This window comes from Bombina bombina, chromosome 3 (genome assembly GCF_027579735.1).
Source record: "Bombina bombina isolate aBomBom1 chromosome 3, aBomBom1.pri, whole genome shotgun sequence".
Lineage (NCBI taxonomy): Eukaryota > Metazoa > Chordata > Amphibia > Anura > Bombinatoridae > Bombina > Bombina bombina.
In genome coordinates this window covers 327921366-327945446 of record NC_069501.1, presented here as the reverse complement: position 1 = coordinate 327945446, position 24081 = coordinate 327921366, and the positions used below count along the sequence as shown (strand labels likewise).

The 24081-nt window shown below is 39.1% G+C and overlaps 1 protein-coding gene across 1 annotated transcript in view; it reads left to right on the top strand.

Annotated features, from left to right (window-relative positions):
- Window positions 1–24081, top strand: part of LOC128653253 (arylsulfatase D) — a 290960-nt gene that overhangs the window by 190865 nt on the left and 76014 nt on the right. The window contains exons 8-9 of the mRNA XM_053706442.1: window positions 8742–8904; window positions 11978–12099. Coding sequence (XP_053562417.1) covers window positions 8742–8904; window positions 11978–12099 — 285 coding nt within the window. The remainder of the gene's footprint in view (window positions 1–8741; window positions 8905–11977; window positions 12100–24081) is intronic.

Here is a 24081-nt window from a genome sequence, read left to right as displayed (position 1 = left end):
ATCCTTACTTGTGGGATATTCTCTTCCCCAACAGGAAATGGCAAAGAGCCCAGCAAAGCTGGTCACATGATCCCCCCTAGGCTCCGCCTTCCCCAGTCATTCTCTTTGCCGTTGTACAGGCAACATCTCCACGGAGATGGCTTAGAGTTTTTTGGTGTTTAAATGTAGTTTTATTCTTCAATCAAGAGTTTGTTATTTTAAAATAGTGCTGGTATGTACTATTTACTCTGAAACAGAAAGGAGATGAAGATTTCTGTTTGTAAGAGGAAGATGATTTTAGCAACCGTTACTAAAATCGATGGCTGTTTCCACACAGGACTGTTGAGATGAAGTAACTTCAGTTGGGGGGAACAGTGTGCAGACTTTTGCTGCTTGAAGTATGACACATTTCTAACAAGACTTGGTAATGCTGGAAGCTGTCATTTTCCCTATGGGATCCGGTAAGCCATTTTAATAACAAGTTATAAAGGGCTTCACAAGGGCTTTAAAGACTGGTAGACATTTTTCTGGGCTAAAACGTTTGTTTTATAAACATGTTTAATGGTTTGTTACTTTGAGGAGTTATTTTTATCTTGGGAATTTTGATAAAAAAAACGGCAGGCACTGTATTGGACACCTTTTTCACTGGGGGCCTTCTCTAGTCATAGGCAGAGCCTCAGTTTCGCGCCACTAATGCGCAGTTGTTTTTTGGGAAGCTAAGCATGCAGATGCATGTGTAAGGAGCTCTGATACACTGAAAAAGCGTGCTGAAGGCGTCAATTGGTATCGTATTCCCCTCTGGGCTTGGTTGGGTCTCAGCAAAGCAGATACCAGGGACTGTATAGGGGTTAAATGTAAAAACGGCTCCGGTTCCGTTATTTTAAGAGTTAAGACTTTCAAATTTGGTGTGCAATACTTTTAAGGCTTTATGACACTGTGGTGAAATTTTGATGAATTTTGGACAATTCCTTCATACTTTTTCGCATATTCAGTAATAAAGTGTGTTCAGTTTAAAATTTAAAGTGACAGTAACGGTTTTATTTTAAAACGTTTTTTGTACTTTGTTATCAAGTTTATGCCTGTTTAACATGTCTGTACCATCAGATAGACTATGTTCTGTATGTCAGGAAGCCAAAGTTCCTTCTCATTTAAATTGATGTGATGCATGTGATAGTGAAAATGATGCCCAAGATGATTCCTCTAGTGAGGGGAGTAAGCATGGTACTGCATCATCCCCTTATGTGTCTACACCAGTCTTGCCCACACAAGAGGCCCCTAGTACATCTAGTGCGCCAATTCTTCTTACTATGCAACAATTAACGGCTGTAATGGATAATTCTATTAAAAACATTTTAGCCAAAATGCCCACTTATCAGCGAAAGCGCGACTGCTCTGTTTTAGATACTGAAGAGCATGAGGGCGCCGATGATAATGGTTCTGACATGCCCTTACACCAGTCTGAAGGGGCTAGGGAGGTTTTGTCTGAGGGAGAAATTTCAGATTCAGGAAAAATTTCTCAACAAGCTGAACCTGATGTTATTACGTTCAAATTTAAATTGGAACATCTCCGCGCTCTGCTTAAGGAGGTGTTATCTACTCTGGATGATTGTGACAATTTGGTCATTCCAGAGAAATTATGTAAGATGGATAAGTTCCTAGAGGTCCCGGTGCCCCCCGAAGCTTTTCCTATACCCAAGCGGGTGGCGGATATTGTAAACAAAGAATGGGAAAGGCCCGGCATACCTTTTGTCCCTCCCCCTATATTTAAGAAATTGTTTCCTATAGTCGACCCCAGAAAGGACTTATGGCAGACAGTCCCTAAGGTCGAGGGGGCGGTCTCTACTTTAAACAAACGCACTACTATCCCTATAGAAGATAGTTGTGCTTTCAAAGATCCTATGGATAAAAAGTTAGAAGGTTTGCTTAAAAAGATGTTTGTTCAGCAAGGTTACCTTCTACAGCCAATTTCATGCATTGTTCCTGTTACTACAGCAGCGTGTTTCTGGTTTGATGAACTAGAAAAGTCGCTAGATAAAGATACCTCTTATGAGGAGATTATGGACAGAATTCGTGCTCTTAAATTGGCTAACTCTTTTACTCTAGACGCTACCCTGCAATTAGCTAGATTGGCGGCGAAAAATTCAGGGTTTGCTATTGTGGCGCGCAGAGCGCTTTGGCTAAAGTCTTGGTCAGCGGATGCGTCATCCAAGAACAAATTGCTTAATATTCCTTTCAAGGGGAAAACGCTGTTTGGCCCTGACTTGAAAGAGATTATTTCAGATATCACTGGGGGAAAGGGCCATGCCCTTCCTCAGGATAGGTCTTTCAAGGCTAAAAATAAGCCTAATTTTCGTCCCTTTCGTAGAAACGGACCAGCCTCAAGCTCTACACCCTCTAAGCAAGAGGGTAATACGTCTCAAGCCAAGCCAGCCTGGAGGCCAATGCAAGGCTGGAACAAAGGTAAGCAGGCCAAGAAACCTGCTACTGCTACAAAGACAGCATGAGATGTTGGCCCCCGATCCGGGACCGGATCTGGTGGGGGGCAGACTTTCTCTCTTCGCTCAGGCATGGGCAAGAGATGTTCTGGATCCTTGGGCCCTAGAAATAGTCTCCCAAGGTTATCTTCTGGAATTCAAGGAGCTACCCCCAAGGGGAAGGTTCCACAGGTCTCAATTGTCTTCAGACCACATAAAAAAAACAGGCATTCTTACATTGTGTAGAAGACCTGTTAAAAATGGGAGTGATTCATCCTGTTCCATTAAAGGAACAAGGGATGGGATTCTACTCCAATCTGTTCATAGTTCCCAAAAAAGAGGGAACATTCAGACCAATCTTGGATCTCAAGATCTTAAACAAATTTCTCAGGGTTCCATCGTTCAAAATGGAAACCATTCGAACAATTCTTCCTACCATCCAGGAAGGTCAATTCATGACCACGGTGGATTTAAAGGATGCGTATCTACATATTCCTATCCACAAGGAACATCATCAGTTCCTAAGGTTCGCCTTTCTGGACAAACATTACCAGTTTGTGGCACTTCCATTCGGATTAGCCACTGCCCCAAGAATTTTCACAAAGGTACTAGGGTCCCTTCTAGCGGTGCTAAGACCAAGGGGCATTGCAGTAGTACCTTACTTGGACGACATTCTGATTCAAGCGTCGTCCCTGCAACAAGCAAAGGCTCATACGGACATTGTCCTAGCCTTTCTCAGATCTCACGGGTGGAAAGTGAATGTAGAGAAAAGTTCTCTATCTCCGTCAACAAGAGTCCCCTTCTTGGGAACAATAATAGACTCTTTAGAAATGAAGATTTTTCTGACAGAAGCCAGAAAATCAAAACTTCTAAACTCTTGTCAAGTACTTCATTCTGTTCTTCTTCCTTCCATAGCGCAGTGCATGGAAGTAATAGGTTTGATGGTTGCGGCAATGGACATAGTTCCTTTTGCGCGAATTCATCTAAGACCATTACAACTGTGCATGCTCAGACAGTGGAATGGGGATTATACAGACTTGTCTCCAACGATACAAGTAGATCAGAGGACCAGAGATTCACTCCGTTGGTGGCTGACCCTGGACAATCTGTCACAAGGGATGAGCTTCCGCAGACCAGAGTGGGTCATTGTCACGACCGACGCCAGTCTGGTGGGCTGGGGCACGGTCTGGGAACCCCTGAAAGCTCAGGGTCTTTGGTCTCGGGAAGAATCTCTTCTACCGATAAACATTCTGGAACTGACAGCGATATTCAATGCTCTCAAGGCTTGGCCTCAGCTAGCAAAGGCCAAATTCATAAGGTTTCAATCAGACAACATGACGACTGTTGCGTATATCAACCATCAGGGGGGAACAAGGAGTTCCCTGGCGATGGAAGAAGTGACCAAAATAATTCAATGGGCGGAGACTCACTCCTGCCACTTGTCTGCAATCCACATCCCAGGAGTGGAAAATTGGGAAGCGGATTTTCTGAGTCGTCAGACATTTCATCCGGGGGAGTGGGAACTCCATCCAGAAATCTTTGCCCAAATAACTCAATTATGGGGCATCCCAGACATGGATCTGATGGCGTCTCGCCAGAACTTCAAGGTTCCTTACTACGGGTCCAGATCCAGGGATCCCAAGGCGGCTCTAGTGGATGCACTAGTAGCACCTTGGACCTTCAACCTAGCTTATGTGTTCCCACCGTTTCCTCTCATTCCCAGGCTGGTAGCCAGGATCAAACAGGAGAGGGTATCGGTGATCTTGATAGCTCCTGCGTGGCCACGCAGGACTTGGTATGCAGACCTGGTGAATATGTCATCGGCTCCACCATGGAAGCTACCTCTGAGACAGGACCTTCTTGTTCAAGGTCCGTTCGAACATCCGAATCTGGCCTCACTCCAACTGACTGCTTGGAGATTGAACGCTTGATTTTATCAAAGCGAGGGTTCTCAGATTCTGTCATTGATACTCTTGTTCAGGCTAGAAAGCCTGTAACTAGAAAAATCTACCATAAAATATGGGAAAGATATATCTGTTGGTGTGAATCTAAAGGATTCCCATGGAACAAGATAAAAATTCCTAGGATTCTATCCTTTCTTCAAGAAGGTTTGGAGAAAGGATTATCTGCAAGTTCTTTGAAGGGACAGATTTCTGCTTTATCTGTTTTACTTCACAAAAAGCTGGCGGCTGTGCCAGACGTTCAAGCTTTTGTTCAGGCTCTGGTTAGAATCAAGCCTGTTTACAAAAATTTGACTCCTCCCTGGAGTCTCAATCTAGTTCTTTCAGTTCTTCAGGGGATTCCGTTTGAACCCCTACATTCCGTTGATATAAAGTTATTATCTTGGAAAGTTTTGTTTTTGGTTGCAATTTCTTCTGCAAGAAGAGTTTCAGAGTTATCTGCTCTGCAGTGTTCTCCTCCATATCTGGTGTTCCATGCAGATAAGGTGGTTTTGCATACTAAACCTGGTTTTCTTCCGAAAGTTGTTTCTAACAAAAATATTAACCAGGAGATAGTCGTGCCTTCTTTGTGTCCTAATCCAGTTTCAAAGAAGGAACGTTTATTGCACAATTTGGATGTAGTTCGTGCTCTCAAATTTTACTTAGCAGCTACTAAGGATTTCAGACAAACATCTTCTTTGTTTGTTGTTTATTCTGGTAAAAGGAGAGGTCAAAAAGCAACTTCTACCTCTCTCTCTTTCTGGCTTAAAAGCATTATCCGATTGGCTTATGAGACTGCCGGACGGCAGCCTCCTGAAAGAATCACAGCTCACTCCACTAGGGCTGTGGCTTCCACATGGGCCTTCAAGAACGAGGCTTCTGTTGATCAGATATGTAAGGCAGCGACTTGGTCTTCACTGCACACTTTTACCAAATTCTACAAATTTGATACTTTTGCTTCATCTGAGGCTATTTTTGGGAGAAAGGTTTTGCAAGCCGTGGTGCCTTCCATCTAGGCGACCTGATTTGTTCCCTCCCATCATCTGTGTCCTAAAGCTTTGGTATTGGTTCCCACAAGTAAGGATGACGCCATGGACCGGACACACCTATGTTGGAGAAAACAGAATTTATGCTTACCTGATAAATTACTTTCTCCAACGGTGTGTCCGGTCCACGGCCCGCCCTGGTTTTTAATCAGGTCTGATGATTTATTTTCTCTAGCTACAGTCACCACGGTATCATATGATTTCTCCTATGCATATTCCTCCTTTACGTCGGTCGAATGACTGGGGAAGGCGGAGCCTAGGGGGGATCATGTGACCAGCTTTGCTGGGCTCTTTGCCATTTCCTGTTGGGGAAGAGAATATCCCACAAGTAAGGATGACGCCGTGGACCGGACACACCGTTGGAGAAAGTAATTTATCAGGTAAGCATAAATTCTGTTTTTAAAGTGTCACTGAAATCACTTCATTAAATAATATCTCATTTATTTATTGAACGCAGTGGGGGTTATTTTAAATAACAAAGAGTTCTGAAATATCTGTGAGATACAGTTTGACAGCCACAGAAATAAAATTATAATTTTTAAGCTATATTCTGTGACAGAATATAATATAAATACTTGTTTCTTTGTAGTGAGCAATTTATATTTATAATTTTTTATAACATAGAACATCAGTACTGCCGCTTTAAATGTAAAGTACAAATCTTTCTCTCTGCGACAAAGCAAAACACGAGAGAGAACTTTTTTTTTTTTTTTTTAAAGAAAACCAAAACATGCACAGTGTTATCAGTCTTTCTCAAGGATAGTAAGGCAAGCTCAAAGTTTCATTTTTACTTAAAGGAGAAACACTGTTTACTGCTTAAGAATATAAAATTCACACTAAAACTTGATAAATGCTAATTAGTTTAACCACAACAACAAAATTATTGGATTTAACATTATGTATAATTTGATATTCACCATTCTGCAGCTCTCTAGCCAAATATAATCAACCGCATATAACACAAAAAATAAGCTTTCTACAAAAGAATACTAATACAATTTCACCTTTAAATTATTCCCAATGATCCTTATAATAAAAAAACTTTTTTTTTTTTTTTTTTTTTTTATCTATGTGCGCGCTCAGTGGTGGCCCCCCTTCTTTGCCTGCTACATTCTTTAACACAGAGATTTCTCTATTTATCACACAGCAGTACTCACTAACAGTGTTTTAAAAAAATATTTCTGTCTTTTGCAGAAACTATTAACTCTTCTTTTCTTTTACCTTATACATGTAATTTTCTCTGTGCATTCTTATCTATAAGCAGTTCCCATTTCTCAACACAATAATAGCCACAATAATAACATGCATATCCACTTAATATTTTCTACGCACAGCATCAAAAAACACAAACAAAACAAAGCAAAGCAAGCATCAGATATCAACATGAGCTTCAGGTGGGTAACAAAACTCTATTATGGGAATGAATATGGGAAACTTTAACATACGTGAGACTCACTCACTGCCACCTTTGCCCGGAGGAGCTTATCTTAAAAGCTCTCCATCAACTGGCATTCATATATTTCTTGCGCGCTTATCACAGACAGGACTCACAATACCTGTCGTATCCCAGCACAGGACTCTACACCTGTCTGGAGGGGTATCACAACTGCCGGCAGGACTATAACCTCCGCAAACCTGTGCTTCAACCACAGGAACCCCTTTAACCCTTTATCATATATTATCAACACCTATTACCAGACTAAATTTAGGTTCAGATTCACAGAAGGAAAGCATGGTAGAAGCACTCATACTTACTCACTGCGAATCCCACAACTGGTATCCCACAAGTAATGGATGAACCCGTGGACTGGATACACCTTACAAGAGAAAACAAAATTTATGCTTACCTGATAAATTTCTTTCTCTTGTGGTGTATCCAGTCCACGGCCCGCCCTGTCACTTTAAGGCAGGTGTTTTTTATTTTTAAACTACAGTCACCACTGCACCCTATAGTTTCTCCTTTTTCTTGCTTGTCTTCGGTCGAATGACTGGGGGTGGCAGTTAGGGGAGGAGCTATATAGACAGCTCTGCTGTGGGTGTCCTCTTGCAACTTCCTGTTGGGAAGGAGAATATCCCACAAGTAATGGATGAACCCGTGGACTGGATACACCACAAGAGAAAGAAATTTATCAGGTAAGCATAAATTTTGTTTTTAGTGGTGGCTTAGTCCATCTTTTTATATGTAATACTTATTAAAGGTTATGTTTTAAAACACTAATCCACACACATCACCTACTTAGTGGACTTTCTCCTTACAAGCGTGCCAGTTTATGCTTCCCTTTTTCTCTCCTTCCAATTTAAAACCGTTATAATAATACATTTGTTACCTCTGTAATTACCTTGTATCTAAGGCTCTCCAGACTGCCCCCTTATTTCAGTTCTTTTGACAGACTTGCATTTTAGCCAATCAGTGCTCACTCCTAGGTAACTTCACGTGCGTGAGCTCAAAATTATCTATATGAAGCACATGAAGTAACACCCTCTAGTGGTGAAAAACTGTCAAAATGCATTTAGATAAGAGGCAGCCTTCAAGGTCTAAGAAATTAGCATATGAACCTTCTAGGTTTAGCATTCAACTAAGAATACCAAGAGAACAAAGCAAAATTGGTGATAAAAGTAAATTGGAAAGTTGTTTAAAATTACATGCCCTATTTAAATCATGAACTTTTTTTTGGACTTGACTGTCCCTTTAAGTTAAATAAAACGTTCATGATTCAAATGCATGCAATTAAAAATAAAAAATAAAACTTTCAAAATGACTTCTATGTAATTTGCCTCTTTCTCTTGGTATTTTTTGTTGAAAAACATATATAGGTAGGCTCAGCAGCAGCAAGTCACTACAGGGAGTTAGCTGCTGATTGGTGGTTGCACATAAGTTCCACTCTGTGTATTCAGCTAGGTCCCAGTAGTGCATTTCGCCTCCTTCAACAAAGGATAGCAAGAAAACGAAGCAAATGTGATAATGTAAGTAAATTGGAAAGTTGTTTAAAATGATATGCTCTATCTTAATCATGAAAGGAAAAAAATGTTTGGGTTTCATGTCCCTTAAAAAATGCTTGCAGTTACTTTAAAAATATGTTTTTGATGTCTCTTTAATGATGCATCTTGTAATCTAGTGTGTGTTGTCTACAAAATTCAGGCGAGAGGATATGCAGCATTTATATTTGTTAGACATATACATCTGCATTTAATCTTATTTTCTTTATTTGAATCTGTTAATATTTTTTAGAAATGTTACCATGAAATTATAGGAAACAGTATATAATAGTTTGATACCTTTTTTTTTACCTTGTAACTTATAGGTGGGAAAGGTATGGGAGGACTGGAAGGTGGCATACGTGTGCCTGGGATATTTCGATGGCCTGGTGTGATTCCTGCAAATACAGTTATTGATGAACCAACAAGTCTTATGGATGTGTATACCACAGTCACCCTTCTAGGGGGAGGAAAATTACCACAAGACAGGTGGGATTAAACATAAAGGGACAGTAAACATATTATTTACACCAACCATAATGTTCGGCATTAAATTGTATAGCTCAGCTCGTTCCCACACCACTTGTTTAAAAGTTTATGAATACCACAATAGCTCTCAACTTTCCATTTCTCCCACTTTTTCATCTGCAAAAGCCTTTTTTTTTATTTTAAGCTGGATGTCATCAGACAGATAGCAAAGAAAAGCTGTACTGCACACCTGCTCCTCTGCAGAAGCATAAACAAAATTTGTGCTCCGCGGATTAGCGCAAGTGAACACCTAGCGCAAAGTGTAAGAGTTTAAAAAAAAAAAAAAAAAAAAGTTCAACAAAATAAATACATTAAAATAAACAATTAGGGGTCAATTTATCAAGCTCCATAACCTGTCCGCCTGCTCTGAGGCGGCAGACAGAGATCAAGCCGATCGAATATGATCGGGTTGATTAACATCCCCTGCTAGCGGCCGATTGTCAGCGAATCTGCAGGGGGGCGGCATTGCACCAGCAGTTCACCAGAACTGCTGGTGTAATAATAAATGCCGACAGAGTATGCTGTCTGCATTTATCGATGTGTGGCGGACATGATACGCTACATTGTATCATGTCTGCTCGCACCTTAATAAATCGACCCCTTACACTCATATATAAACACTTTCTGATAACAATAGGTCATATAAATATCCTAACAAAATGTATAAGAGATAAATATATATATATAATTATCTTCATCCATCATCATCATTCATCCATCATCATCATCCTTCATCCATCATCATCATCATCATCATTCATCCATCGTCATCATTATTCATCTATCGTCATCATCATTCATCCATCATTCATTCATCCATCCATCATTCATTCATTCATACATCATCATTCACCCATCATCATTCACCCATCATCATTCACCCATCATCATTCACTCATCATCATTCATCCATCATCATTCACCATCATCATCATTTTGTATAGCGCAGCCAAATTCCGTAGTGCTGGGTACAGTGATGGGGTATACAATGACAAAGATTTGTGATAAAATACAAAACCTAACAAAACTAAACAAATCTAGTACAGGAGGAAGAGGGCCCTGCTCCGGAGAGCTCACAGTCTATAGGTTTAGGGTGCAGAGACATAAGGTTGGGGTAGCTTGTTACATCGGTTGTATTTGCAGCAGTGAGTCAGTCAGTTCATGTATTAGTTTGGTTCGGATGAGGGATGGAGGAGAGATGGTAAGAGTTTTCAAGGAGCGTCTGAAGCTATACAAGGTTGGAGACAGTCTTATGGAGCGGGGTATAGAGTTCCAGAGGAAAGGAGCAGCACATGTGAAGTCTTGGAGGCGGTAGTGGGATGTAGAGATAACAGGAGTGTAGAGACATAGGTCAGAGGTTGATCGAAGAGGACGGGATGGGGAATATTTCACGATGAGAGAGGAAATATAGTTGGGAGTTAGACTGTTGAGTGCTTTGTAAGTTAGGGTTAATATTTTAAATTGTATTCTGGAGTGTATGGGGAGCCAGTGTAGAAACTGGTAGAGCAGAGCAGCTGATGTAGATCGTTGACTTAGGTGGATGAGTCTAGCAGAAGCATTCATAATAGATTGAAGGGAGGAGAGGCGGTATACAGTATATATCTGTATTTATATCTATACCTGTATTTATTCATATAGATATATATTTTACAAAAAAAAACTATATATATGTGTGTATATGTGTGTGTGTGTGTATATATATATATATATATATATATATATATATATATATATATATATATATATATATATATACATATGTATATACATATATTTAAAAATAAAATTTTCTTCTATGTGAAGAATATTGGAATGTAAACTATTCATAAATCACTAGATTAGGGATGTTGGCCTAATGCGGTGTCGGTTAGGGCACAAGCAATAAGTGTTTCGCTTGCATGCAAACTTTTTACTTTCAACTTATAATACGGGTGCTAACCTTCTCACTTTAAAATCTTACTTATAGTGAAGTTTGTGCGTGAGCAGAAAACATAATTAGTGCACCACCTGTAATATAGCCCTATATTTCGTAGTCTTTCTTTGAGCATTCCAAGACTAGAGTTATACATATATCACCCTTTAATCAGCAGTACTCAGTGCACGCAAAGCCCAGCTGTGTAACTAATTCAGCAGCAGTTTACTCTTGGGACTTGCAATATGCGGGTCCCGAGCGGTCCTTCTAGTATATGTTCAACCCGTTTGCAGGGGTAAAACACATAGATATGCAGTGTCGCTGAGACCATGTCATTTTTTTGACAATAATTGCCCTACAGACTAGGGAAGTAACCCAATGCTTTTTATTATAATAAATACCCTAATACATTTTATTATATCCCCCTGTTCAAATCCCTCACAAAGTTATACCTACATATCTATGGTTTTGGAGCACAAGAGGTTAATTGCACACGTCACTTATTTGTATTACTACATGCTTTTAAAAGGGATCAATAAATATTCAACCTGTGATGTAACTGCCAAACCCCCAAAGTTGCAATTTTGTTTTTTATTTATCATGCGTGTTATGTTTTTCGATTACAAAAACTTGTGCGTAAAAACGCAGATGACTATTTTGCTTTGAAGGTTTTGGAATTGTTATTACTAAAAAACAGTGACAATATCAGCTGATCACATGGTATTATCTGCCAAAAACAAGTGCAAGAATGTAATATCCTTTATTAACTTGTAACCTTTTTCAATTAAATACAAGGAATTTATACACATGTACACTTAACTTTAACAAGTTTCCAATATTAGCACTATATACTCCAGATTTGTAAGAATTTGCACGTATAAACTAGATTATCTCGTGTTTTCCTGCATCTGTGGTTATATAAACAAGAGAATTTCCCCCATTTAAAATTAATTTACAAATCATCATTCACATAATAGTCTGTGTGTTCCAGATATAGATCATACGGATAATCTATGGTGTATACAATAATGAAGATGTGTATGTACTAATAATGCTAATAAATAATGTAAGTATAAGGTGTATGTATTTGTGACAGAGGTATTGTATTTTTTTTCATATCAGAATTATTGATGGCAAAGATCTAATGCCTTTGTTACAAGGACGGTCTTCACACTCTTACCATGAGTTCATGTTCCATTACTGTGCGGATCATTTGCATGCTGTCCGATGGAATGAAAGAAGCAGTAAGTATTTTAGAAAGCATAAAACATAAATAAATAGTAATAGATTGTTTAGATACTCAGCCCATTTATTGGATATTTAACATTCTGTTAATGGGGACAAATCAAGTCTAAAGGGGCATTAAACATAAAATAAATGCAGTATAATACATCTTGACCTCCTGAAGAGGATTGGTCCATGAAACGTGTAGTGAAAGTCAGCCGACCTCTTGTGAGGAAGCGTATTCAGCATTGTTTATCCGCAGATCTATATACTGCATCCATGCAAGTATTTGTTTTTACTTCTTTAATTTTTGTACCACACTGCATTTGTGATTTTTGCAGACGTGTCATGTTTCTAGATTGTGAAGAAGTCTAGTGTTTGCTTTGTTCTTGTTTTATATACAGAGTAAAATATATCTTTTGATTATACTTTTGTGTTTGAGTACTATTCATTTGCAGTGAGTGCACATACTTATATTATCTCTGTCTCTCTTTCATAGTTCAAGTTCAATCATTTAAGTATTTTTAGAAAAGACAGCTGCTTACTGCTCTATTATAGGGCTTAATAATTAAAGGGACATGAAACCACACTTTTCTTTAATGATTCAGACAGAGCATGTGATTTAAAAAAACTTTCCAATATTCTCTAATTTGCTTTGTTCTCTTGATATCCTTAGTTGAAAAGAATACCTTGGTAGGTTCAGGAGCTGCAATGCATTACTGGGAGCTAGCTACTGATTGGTGGCTGCACATAAATGCCTTTTGTCATTGGTTCAATAAATGTGCTCAGCTAGCTTCCAAGTAGTACATAGCTGTGCTTTCAATAAATATATAGCAGTGTTAAATCCGGAGTTTCCACTTCCACTTTTAACAGGAATTGGAATGCCAACATTTTTCAAAATCACAGTAAAAGGGGACAACATAAATATTATTTTTACTACATATTATTAAATATATATGACAGTCTTAAAGTGTTTAATGTCCCTTTAAATAAAGTTTCCCCCATTTTTATTTATAACTGTAAGCTTCTATTTTTTAAGTTATTACATATTTGGAAAATTTTACCTTATATTTTTTTTTTTATTTAAATAAAAACAACACAGGACTACAATAAAAAACATAATTTATGTAAGAACTTACCTGATACATTCATTTATTTCATATTGGCAAGAGTTTATGAGCTAGTGACGTATGGGATATACAATCCTAGGGGCAAAGTTTCCCAAACCTCAAAATGCCTATAAATACACCCCTCACCACACCCACAATTCAGTTTAACGAATAGCCAAGTAGTGGGGTGATAAAGAAAGGAGTAAAAAGCATCAACAAAGAAATTTGGAATAATTGTGCTTTATACAAAAAAGTCATAACCACCATAAAAAGGGTGGGCCTCATGGACTCTTGCCAATATGAAAAAAATGAATTTATCAGGTAAGTTCTTACATAAATCAAATACCCAAGATAAGGAACTCCACGCAAGAGTCACTAGAGAGGGAGGGATAAAAAATAAACAACAGCCAAAAGCTGAAAAAATAATCCACAACCCAAATATAAGTTATTCTTATGAAGAAAAGAAAAACTTAAAATAGCAGCAGAAGAATCAAAACTGAAACAGCTGCGTGAAGAACTTCTACCAAAAACTGCTTCAGAAGAAGCAAATACATCAAAACTGTAGAATTTAGTAAATGTATGCAAAGAGGACCAAGTCGCTGCTTTGCAAATCTGATCAACTGAAGCTCCATTCTTAAAAGCCCACGAAGTGGAGACTGATCTAGTTGAATGAGCTGTAATTCTCTGAGGCGGGGCTTGACCCAACTCCAAATAAGCTTGATGAATTAAAAGCTTTAACCAAGAGGCCAAGGAAATAGCAGATGCCTTCTGACCTTTCCTAGGACCAGAAAATATAACAAATAGACTAGAAGTCTTCCTGAAATCTTTAGTAGCTTCAACATAATATTTCAAAGCTCTTACCATATCCAAAGAATGTAAGGATCGTTCCAAAGGATTCTTAGGATTAGGACACAAGGAAGGGACAACAATTTCTCTACTAATGTTGTTAGAATTCACAACCTTAGGTAAAAATTAAAATGAAGTACTCAAAACCGCCTTATACTGATGAAAAATCAGAAAAGGAGATTCACAAGAAAAAGCAGATAGCTCAGACACTCTTCTAGCAGAAGAGATGGCCAAAAGGAAAAACACTTTCCAAGAAAGTAGTTTAATGTCCAAAGAATGCATAGGCTCAAACGGAGGAGCCTGTAATGCCTTCAAACCCAAATTAAGACTCCAAGGAGGAGAAATTGATTTAATGACGGCTTAATACGAACTAAAGCCTGTACAAAACAGTGAATATCAGCAATCTTTCTGTGAAATAAAACTGAAAGAGCAGAGATTTGTCCCTTCAAGGAACTTGCAGACAAACCCCTATCCAAACCATCCTGGAGAAACTGTAAAATTCTAGGAATTCTAAAAGAATGCCAAGAAAATTTATGAGAAGAACACCATGAAATGTAAATCTTCCAAACTCGATAATAAATCTTCCTAAAGACAGATTTATGAGCTTGTAACATAGTATTAATTACTGAGTCAGAGAAACCTCTATGACTTAATACTAAGCATTCAATTTACATACCTTCAAATTTAATGATTTGAGATCCTGATGGAAAAACGGACCTTGAGACAGTAGGTCCGGCCTTAACGGAAGTGGCCAAGGTTGGCAACTGGACATCCGAACAAGATCCGCATACCAAAACCTGTGGGGCCAAGCTGGAGCCACCAGCAACACAAACAATTGTTCCATGATGATCTTGGAGATCACTCTCAGAAGGAGAACTAGAGGCGGGAAGATATAAGCAGGTTGATAACACCAAGGAAGTGTCAGCGCATCCACTGCTTCCCCCTGAGAATCCCTGGACCTGGACAGGTATCTGGGAAGTTTCTTGTTTAGATGAGAGGCCATCAGATCTATTTCTGGAAGACCCCACATCTGAACAATCTGAGAAAACACATCCGGATGGACAGACCACTCCCCTGGATGTAAAGTCTGACGGCTGAGATAATCCGCCTCCCAATTGTCTACACCTGGGATATGAACCACAAAAATTAGACAAGAGCTGGATTCCACCCAAACAAGTATCCGAGAATTGCACAGAGTTCTAAAATATTGATTGGTAATCTCGCCTCTTGAGATTTCCAAACTCCTTGTGCTGTCAGAGATCCCCAGACAGCTCCCCAACCTGAAAGACTCGCATCTGTTGTGATCACAGTCCAGGTTGGCCGAACAAAAGAGGCCCCTTGAACTAAACGCTGGTGATTTAACCACCACGTCAGAGAGTGTCGAACATTGGGATTTAAGGATATTAATTGTGATATCTGTGTATAATCCCGGCACCATTGATTCAGCATGCAAAGCTGGAGAGGTCTCATGTGAAAACGAGCAAAAAGAATCTCGTCCGATGCTGCAGTCATGAGGCCTAAAACTTCCATGCACATAGCCACTGAAGGGAATGACTGAGACTGAAGGTGCCGACATGCTGCAACCAATTTCTGTTAGAGACAGAGTCATGGACACTGAATCTATCTGGAAACCTAAAAAGGTGACCCTTGTCAGAGGAATCAAAAAACTCTTTGGTAAATTGATCCTCCAACCATGTTTTTCGAAGAAACAACACAAGTTGATTTGTGTGAGATTCTGCAGAACGTAAAGACTGAGCTAGTACCAAGATATCGTCCAAATAAGGAAACACCGCAATACCTTGTTCTTTGATTACAGAGAGTAGGGCACCCAGAACCTTTAAAAAGATTCTTGGAGCTGTTGCTAGGCCAAATGAAAGAGCAACAAATTGGTAATGCTTGTCTAGAAAAGAGAATCTCAGGAACTGATAATGTTCTGGATGAATCGGAATATGAAGGTAAGCATCCTGCAAGTCTATTGTAGACATATAATGTCCTTGCTGAACAAAAGGCAGAATAGTCCTTATAGTTACCATCTTGAAAGTTGGTACTCTTACATAACGATTCAAAATTTTCAGATCCAGAACTGGTCTGAATGAATTTTCTTTCTTTGGGACAATGAAAAGATTTGAATAAAAGCCCAGGCCTTGTTCCTGAAAAGGAACCGGCATGATTACCCCTGAAACCTCCAGATCAGAAAAACACTTCAGGAAAGCCTGAGCTTTTACTGGATTCACTGGGATGCGTGAGAGAAAAAATCTCCTCACAGGAGGTCTTACTCTGAATCCAATTCGGTACCCCTGAGAGACAATGCTCTGAATCCATTGATTTTGGACAGAATTGAAAAACCTTATTTTGCCCCCTACCAGCTGTGCTGGAATGAGGGCTGCACCTTCATGCGGACTTAGGGGCTAACTTTGGTTTCTTGAAAGGCTTGGATTTATTCCAATTTGAGGAAGGCTTCCAATTGGAAATAGATTCCTTGGGGGAAGGATTAGATTTTTGTTCCTTATTTTGTCGAAAGGAACGAAAACGATTAGAAGCTTTAGATTTACCCTTAGGTTTTTTATCCTGAGGCAAAAAACTCCTTTCTCCCCAGTAACAGTTGAAATAATAGAATCCAACTGAGAACCAAATAAATTATTACCTTGGAAAGAAAGAGATAGCAATCTAGACTTAGATGTCATATCAGCATTCCAAGATTTAAGCCACAAAGCTCTTCTAGCTAAAATAGCTAAAGACATGGATCTAACATCAATTTTGATAATATCAAAAATAGCATCACAAATAAAATGATTAGCATGTTGCAGTAAGCAAACAATGCTAGATATGTCAGAATCCAATTATTGTTGCGCTAAATTCTCCAAACAAAAAGTTGAAGCAGCTGCAACATCAGCCAAAGTAATTGCAGGCCTAAGAAGATGACCTGAATATAAATAGGCTTTCCTTAGATAAGATTCAAGCTTCCTATCTAAAGGATCTTTAAAGGAAGTACTATCTTCCATAAGAATAGTGGTTCGTTTAGCAAGAGTAGAAATAGCCCCATCAACTTTGGGGATTTTTTCCCAAAACTCTATTGCAACCGCTGGTAAAGGATACAATTTTTTAAACCTTGCAGAAGGATTAAAAGGAGTACCTGGCTTATTCCATTCCTTAGAAATCATGTCAGAAATAGCATCAGGAATAGGAAAAACCTCTGGAGTAACCACAGTAGGTTTAAAAACAGCATTTAAATGTTTACTAGTTTCAATATCAAGAGGACTAGCTTCCTCAATATCCAAAGTAATTAACACTTCTTTTAACAAAGAACGCATATACTCTATTTTAAATAAATAAGTAGATTTGTCAGTGTCCATGTCTGAGGAAGGATCTTCCGAATCAGATAGATCCTCATCAGAAGTGGATAATTCATTATGTTGTCAGTGATTTGAAATTTGATCAACTTTATGAGAAGTTTTAAAAGACCTCTTACGCTTATTAGAAGGTGGAAATGCAGACAAAGCCTTCTGAATAGAATCAGAAACAAATTCTTTAAAATTCACAGGTATATCATGTACATTAGAAGTTGAAGGAACTGCAACCGGTAATGTACTAGTACAGATTTTACACTCTATCTGCATGTAAAAGTTTATCTTGACAACTAATACAAATGACATTAGGAGATATAATCTCCACAATTTTACAACAAATGCACTTAGCTTTGGTAGAACCGATGTCAGGCAGCAAAGTTCCAGCAGATACTTCTGAGGCAGGATCAGATTGAGACATCTTGCAGAATGTAAAAGAAAAAACAACATATAAAGCAAAATTATCAATTTCCTTATATGACAGTTTCAGGAATCGGAAAAAAATGCAAATAGCATAGCCCTCTGACTTAGAAAAAGGCAAGAGGCAAAAGCAATGGGGCAATAAATAATGAAAAAAGTTTGGCGCCAAGTATGACGCACAACGTAACTAGAATTTTTTTTGGCACAAACCATGTCCGCAAGTGACACATTCGCGTCACTAACGACGCAACCCTGTGTGAACCCCTGCATCAACTACGACGCCGGAAATGACGAACTTGCGTCAACGGACGTGCCTTTTCGCGCCAAAAAATTCTTGCGCCAAGAATGACGCAATAAAGTGTGGCATTTAGCGCACCCGCGAGCCTAAGACAGCCCGCAAATTAAAACAAGTAGTCAATTGAAAAAAAGACTAAACCCCAGGTGAGAAAAATATTTCTCAATATTAACTTTCCCAAATATGAAACTGACAATCTGCAAAAGGAAATACATGAACCTGACTCATGGCAAATATAAGTACAATACATATATTTAGAACTTTATATAAATGCATAAAGTGCCAAACCATAGCTGAGGTGTCTTAAGAAATAAAAACATACTTACCAAAGACACCCATCCACATATAGCAGATAGTCAAACCAGTACTGAAACAGTTATCAGTAGAGGTAATGGTATATGAGAGTATATCGTTGATCTGAAAAGGGAGGTAGGAGATGAATCTCTACGACCGATAACAGAGAACCTATGAAATAGACCACTGTTAGGGAAATCACTGCATTCAATAGGTAATACTCTCCACGTCCCTCTGACATTCGCTGTACTCTGAGAGGAATCGGGCTTCAAAATGCTGAGAAGCGCATGTCAACGTATAAATCTTAGCACAAACTTACTTCACCACTTCCATAGGAGGCAAAGTTTGTAAAACTGAATTGTGGGTGTGGTGAGGGGTGTATTTATAGGCATTTTGAGGTTTGGGAAACTTTGCCCCTCCTGGTAGGATTGTATATCCCATACGTCACTAGCTCATGGACTCTTGCCAATTACATGAAAGAAATGTATTCTTAAGTGGAAATTATACATTTCTATACACAGAGATACCATTTAATAAATATACATAACATTGCATGGTATGCCTGATTTGCAAAGGTTTTTGAATAATTGCTCTCACATATGTTTGAAGAAGCTAGTTCCTTGGTAGAGCAGCAGGTGAAAGCTGTAATCTCTCAATGTAGTATATTAGGCTTGTTTTTTTTCTTTTTTTTTTTTTTTTTGAAACATAATTTTTATTGAGGGAAAAACAAAGCATGAACAATACACCTGGAATGCATCAATTAGACATCATATGCTCAGAAACAAAAAGAAAAATGTTATACATCACAATTATTGAACAATTGTCATTACATCGGAGCAAATCATGAGACAGAACAAAAATGAATAATACCAGGTACAGTGCTCCCTAATGAGTCAATTCTAACAATAGGCACACCCTCACATTTTTAATTATCTAACCCCATTACAGGGGAATTGGGAATATAATTATTTATAAGAAATTGAAAAGAAACATGCTGACTTGGTGAAAGGTACCTATACCTCCCTGACCTGTTTCAAAATAGAACAGGAATATATAAAAACGAGCCCGTATGGCCTTGAAGTGACCAAGAGGTTTAAAATGTCGAGGTACATAGGCTTGGAAGAAGGAAAAGATGAAAGGAAAGAATGAAGAGAATAAAGAGGAAGGTAAGAAAAAGGAGAGAGAAAAAAATAAAATAAATAAATAAGGGTACAGTCTAAACACTCCAGAAGGAGAATTCATCTCCGCATATATCTCCCACCACATCACTGATTCTGAATCCAATTAGTCCAAATCTCCCAATAATCATCCATGCAGTCTAGTGAACTATACACAATTTTTTCCATTTTCGCCAAGAAGTGTACTACTTCGCAAACATCTGCCAATTAGGGTGGTTCTGTTTGCTTCCATGCTCTAGCGATACACAATCTCGCGGCAGAGATAATGTATATCAGTAATTGTTTGGTACATTTAGGTAGCCCAGCATAAAAAATGTGGAAAACAATGCATTGGGGGGGGTCAGAGTTACAGCTAAATTTATTGAGTTAAGTAAGGTCTCGACATCTCGCCAAAGGGATAATAATTTTGGGCACGTCCACCATGTGTGGAGGTCAGAGCCCTCCCCTCCACATTGTCGCCAACATAGCAGAGATGCCCCCTTAAACATCTTGGACAATTTAGTGGGGACCCTATACCATTTCAATAATAGTTTAATATAACCTTTAAAGACTGTCACACAATGTATCGTTTTCTTCGTTAGGGTTATTGCCTTGCTAATATCTGATTCAGTGACTGTCGAATTTAGGTCTTTACACCAAGATTTAATTTGCCAGGGGAGTCCCTGAGAGTGATCCTTGAGGAGAGCCCCGTAATGAAAAGTGGCTTGTAAACCCCTTATCTTCCCCGCCATCTATGTTCCCATTTAGAGGGCTGTCTGAGATTCCGTCTCAGGAAATCCCATGATACTTAATAGTCTGTAGCTTTCAAATCTCAACCACTTTGGAGGGTCGTTAATTGAGTAAATAATTTGTGAGGCAGACATCAAATCACCATTTAAGTAAAATTGTTCAGCCACCTCAATATGGCTAGTATCCCAGAACTCTGTGTGGATGTTAGATAAGTTCCATATCGAGCCTCTCAGCTGTTGTATAGGGGAAGGATGTGGGGCAATCTCTGAATGATGTCGGAGATCATGCCATGAGCAGATGTTTTGTTGCACTATAGGATTTTCAATCTGTTTAGCTACGGATTTATAGCTTGGAACCCAAATGGCGTCTGACAGATTTAAGCCGTGCGGCATGGACAATTACTCTAGCTCATACCAACCTGGTTGCTCTGCGCGTGGGCACCATGCCGATATGTGTGACAATCTCGATGCTTCATAATATAAAAAGATATTTGGGAAGGATACCCCACCCCTGGCGTATTCCCTCTGAATGATTTTGTGACCAATCCTAGGAGTTTTATCCCCCCAAACATATTTAGTGATGTATCTGAAAATATATAAAGCCTTTGGGAGTAGAGACATCTTAATAGTGGCCACTCGACCTAGCCAGGAAATCTCTCTGTAATCCCATCTATGAGTTAAAGATTGTAGTTCTGATATCAGTGCGTCAAAATTAAGTTTAATCACAAAGCTTAGATCAGCACTGAGCTTTATCCCTAAGTGCGTAAGGGAGGAATTAGACCACTGGAAATCATATTTATGTTGCAAAATACTAAGTTGTTCTTGCGGGACGTTAATGCAGTATGCTTCCGTTTTGGATAGATTTATTTTATAATAACTGAGCATGCCAAATTGTTCTAGTAATGAGAAGACCGAGTTAGTCGAGGAAATGGGGTCAGTAAGGAGAAGAGTGACATTGTCTGCGTATAGCACAATCTTTTCTTCTCTGGCACCATAGGGGATGCCCCGAATCTGCGGTGAATCCCGAATTGCCTGCGCCAGTGGCTCCATTGCCAGGGCGAATATCAAAGGGGACAGGGGACAAACTTGTCTGGTGCCGTTAGATATAAAGATTTCCGGAGAGCAGAAGCCCATGCCTCTCACCCTAGCCCATGGACTGGAATATAAAACCTTAATCATGGCTATCGCTTGTAGGGGGAATCCAAAGGCACTCAACACTTCCCACAGGTATTCCCATCTGACCCTGTCGAATGCCTTCTCGGCATCTAACGACAGGGCCATCAGGGGCGTCTTATTTTTCTTTGCCTCAGTAAAAATATCTAGTAATCTCCAAGTATTATCGGGGCCCTGTCGGCCAGGGATAAAGCCAACTTGGTCAACTTTAATCAGGGATGGAAGTAGACGTGCCACTCTATCTGCTATCAATTTGGAGTATAATTTGGTATCTATGTTTAGTAGAGATATGGGCCTAAAATTAGAGCATAGGGAGGGGTCCTTCCCCAGCTTGGGTATCGCTATGATAGTGGCTTCTAAATTTTCTGATAAAATGTGTCCCTCTGACTTCACTTCATTGAAAACCTGACATAATATATGTTGTAATTGGGAATTCAATTTTTTGTAGAACTGGCCAGTAAACCCATCTGGGCCCGGCGCTTTATTATTTTTTAGTTGTTTGATCGCTTCTCTAATTTCTATCATAGAAAAAGATTCAATTAATTTATTACCATCAGCTTCCGACAACGAAGGCAAGCTCAATTTATGCAGGAAGGAAGAAATGTCGTTAACCGTCGCCATACGTGGCTTTTCAGCTCTTTCAATATTATATAGGTTCTCATAAAACTCCGCAAAAGATTTACCGATGGCCTCTGGCGCATATACCTTGTGGCCATTATGAGTGAGATGAGAAATCCTAGAGGCTGCTGCATACTTTTTGAGTTTCTTTGCTAACATGGAATCTGCTTTGTTGCTTTTATCATACATAGTGAGTTTAAATTTTGAGAATGCCTTTTTAATTTTTTCTAATTTCATGGCCTTAATCTGATCTTTCAGATGCAATATGTCTGTGACAATCCGATGGTGGGGGCTATTTTATTAAATGTTTCTTTTGTTCTAAGATCACATACTAGCTTACCCCACTTCTTTTTTTGAGTTGCCAATCTGGCTATACAAAAGCCACGTATATATGCTTTCAAAGCGGCCCATCTAATTTGAAGTTTGGCCTACCGGATTGTTTGCAAGGAATTCTTCAACCTTTTCAGTAATGGCTTGTAAGAAGGTCTTATCATCCCATAGGAACTTTGGAAACTTCCAGGATGGCCTACTCGATACACAGCCGTCTTCGCTCAAAGTGAAGGATACCGCGTCGTGGTCTGACCAAGGGCAACTGTGTATCCTGGACTCTGAAATTCCGTTCATGGTCCAGGAATCAACAAAAAAATAATCTAAATGCGAGTAAGATCGATGCAGGGGCGAAAAAAAGGAGTAATCCCTCAAGTCCAGATGGCATGATCTCCAGACATCATATAAGGAGAACTGGTGTATGAGGTGATGAAACTTGGGAGATGTGGTTTTAGAGAACATATCTAAGTTTTTGCCGCTCGGAAGCTGTTTGTCTACTAGGGGGTCCCACACCACATTGAAATCACCTCCAAATACTAATGTTCCTTGTTTCAACCTCTCAGGTGTAGTATCCTGCGTAGAAATACTATTTGTCCTTAATTGGGGGCATATATATTGACCAAGGTATACATGTGATTATGTATTTTATAGATTAGTATCAAGAATCTGCCTTCTGGATCATTTTCAACATGAATTTGATGAAAGGCTACGGTTTTATTTATTAAAATGAATACTCCTCTGCTTTTGTCACGGTAAAGTGAATTGAACACTATCGGATATTGCTGGAATTTTATGTTTGGGAGTTTATCCACTGCCCAATGTGTCTCCTGTAGGAAAACCACATCACTGCAGAGTTTTTTGAAGAAATTGTGAGATAAACTTCGTTTAGTAGTAACATTTAGGCCCTTTACATTTAAGGTCACAAAACGAAGCTTAGCTGTTGTCTTCATAGCGTGGGTGAGAGGGGGAAAAAAAAGGGGAGATTAAAGAAGAAGGAAAGAGAAGAATGAGCGTCAAGAGTAAAGGAGAGAAAGCCTCAACCACCTATGAACCTGTAAATAAAGGCCAGAGAAGTCAAAAATATCTCGGCTAAGGTCTGCACCAAAGGTGACTAAAACTTCAAACAAGCCAGCACGTTAAAATTGAAATGAATAAAAAGGGGATAAGTCTAAGGAATCTGCGTTCACTTGTTTACTTTCGGTAAACTGTGGTTTTACCCGGGGGGGAATGGATTCGTAGTCTACTTAAGGGTTCAAGTAGATAAAAAGAACGGTCCAGGCCAGGGACAATCAAAATTATCCCACGATAGGACATCAATTGTCCTATATTTTAGTATATCTAAGCTCATCTGTTATAGTGAGGTGAATTAATTAAAAAGAATGGTAACCAGGGGCATGGGCATCTAATTCTCTCACATATAAGTAGTCGAGATCCGTCATGTCAGGTCTTGCATTTAGTATTTTACCAGTCACTGTGCCTGTTTATATCCCACTATATTGGGTAGCATTGCCTAAAATTTTATGGGGATGCAGCCCACAACAAGCTAATGGCATAAGCCTCAGGAATTATCATCTGTAAAAATAAAAACCCCTACTAGGGCAAAATGAACAGTAACTTCTACATTTGGGCTATATCTAGCTGTTACCAAGTCAGTCGCTCTCGAGTTCTGC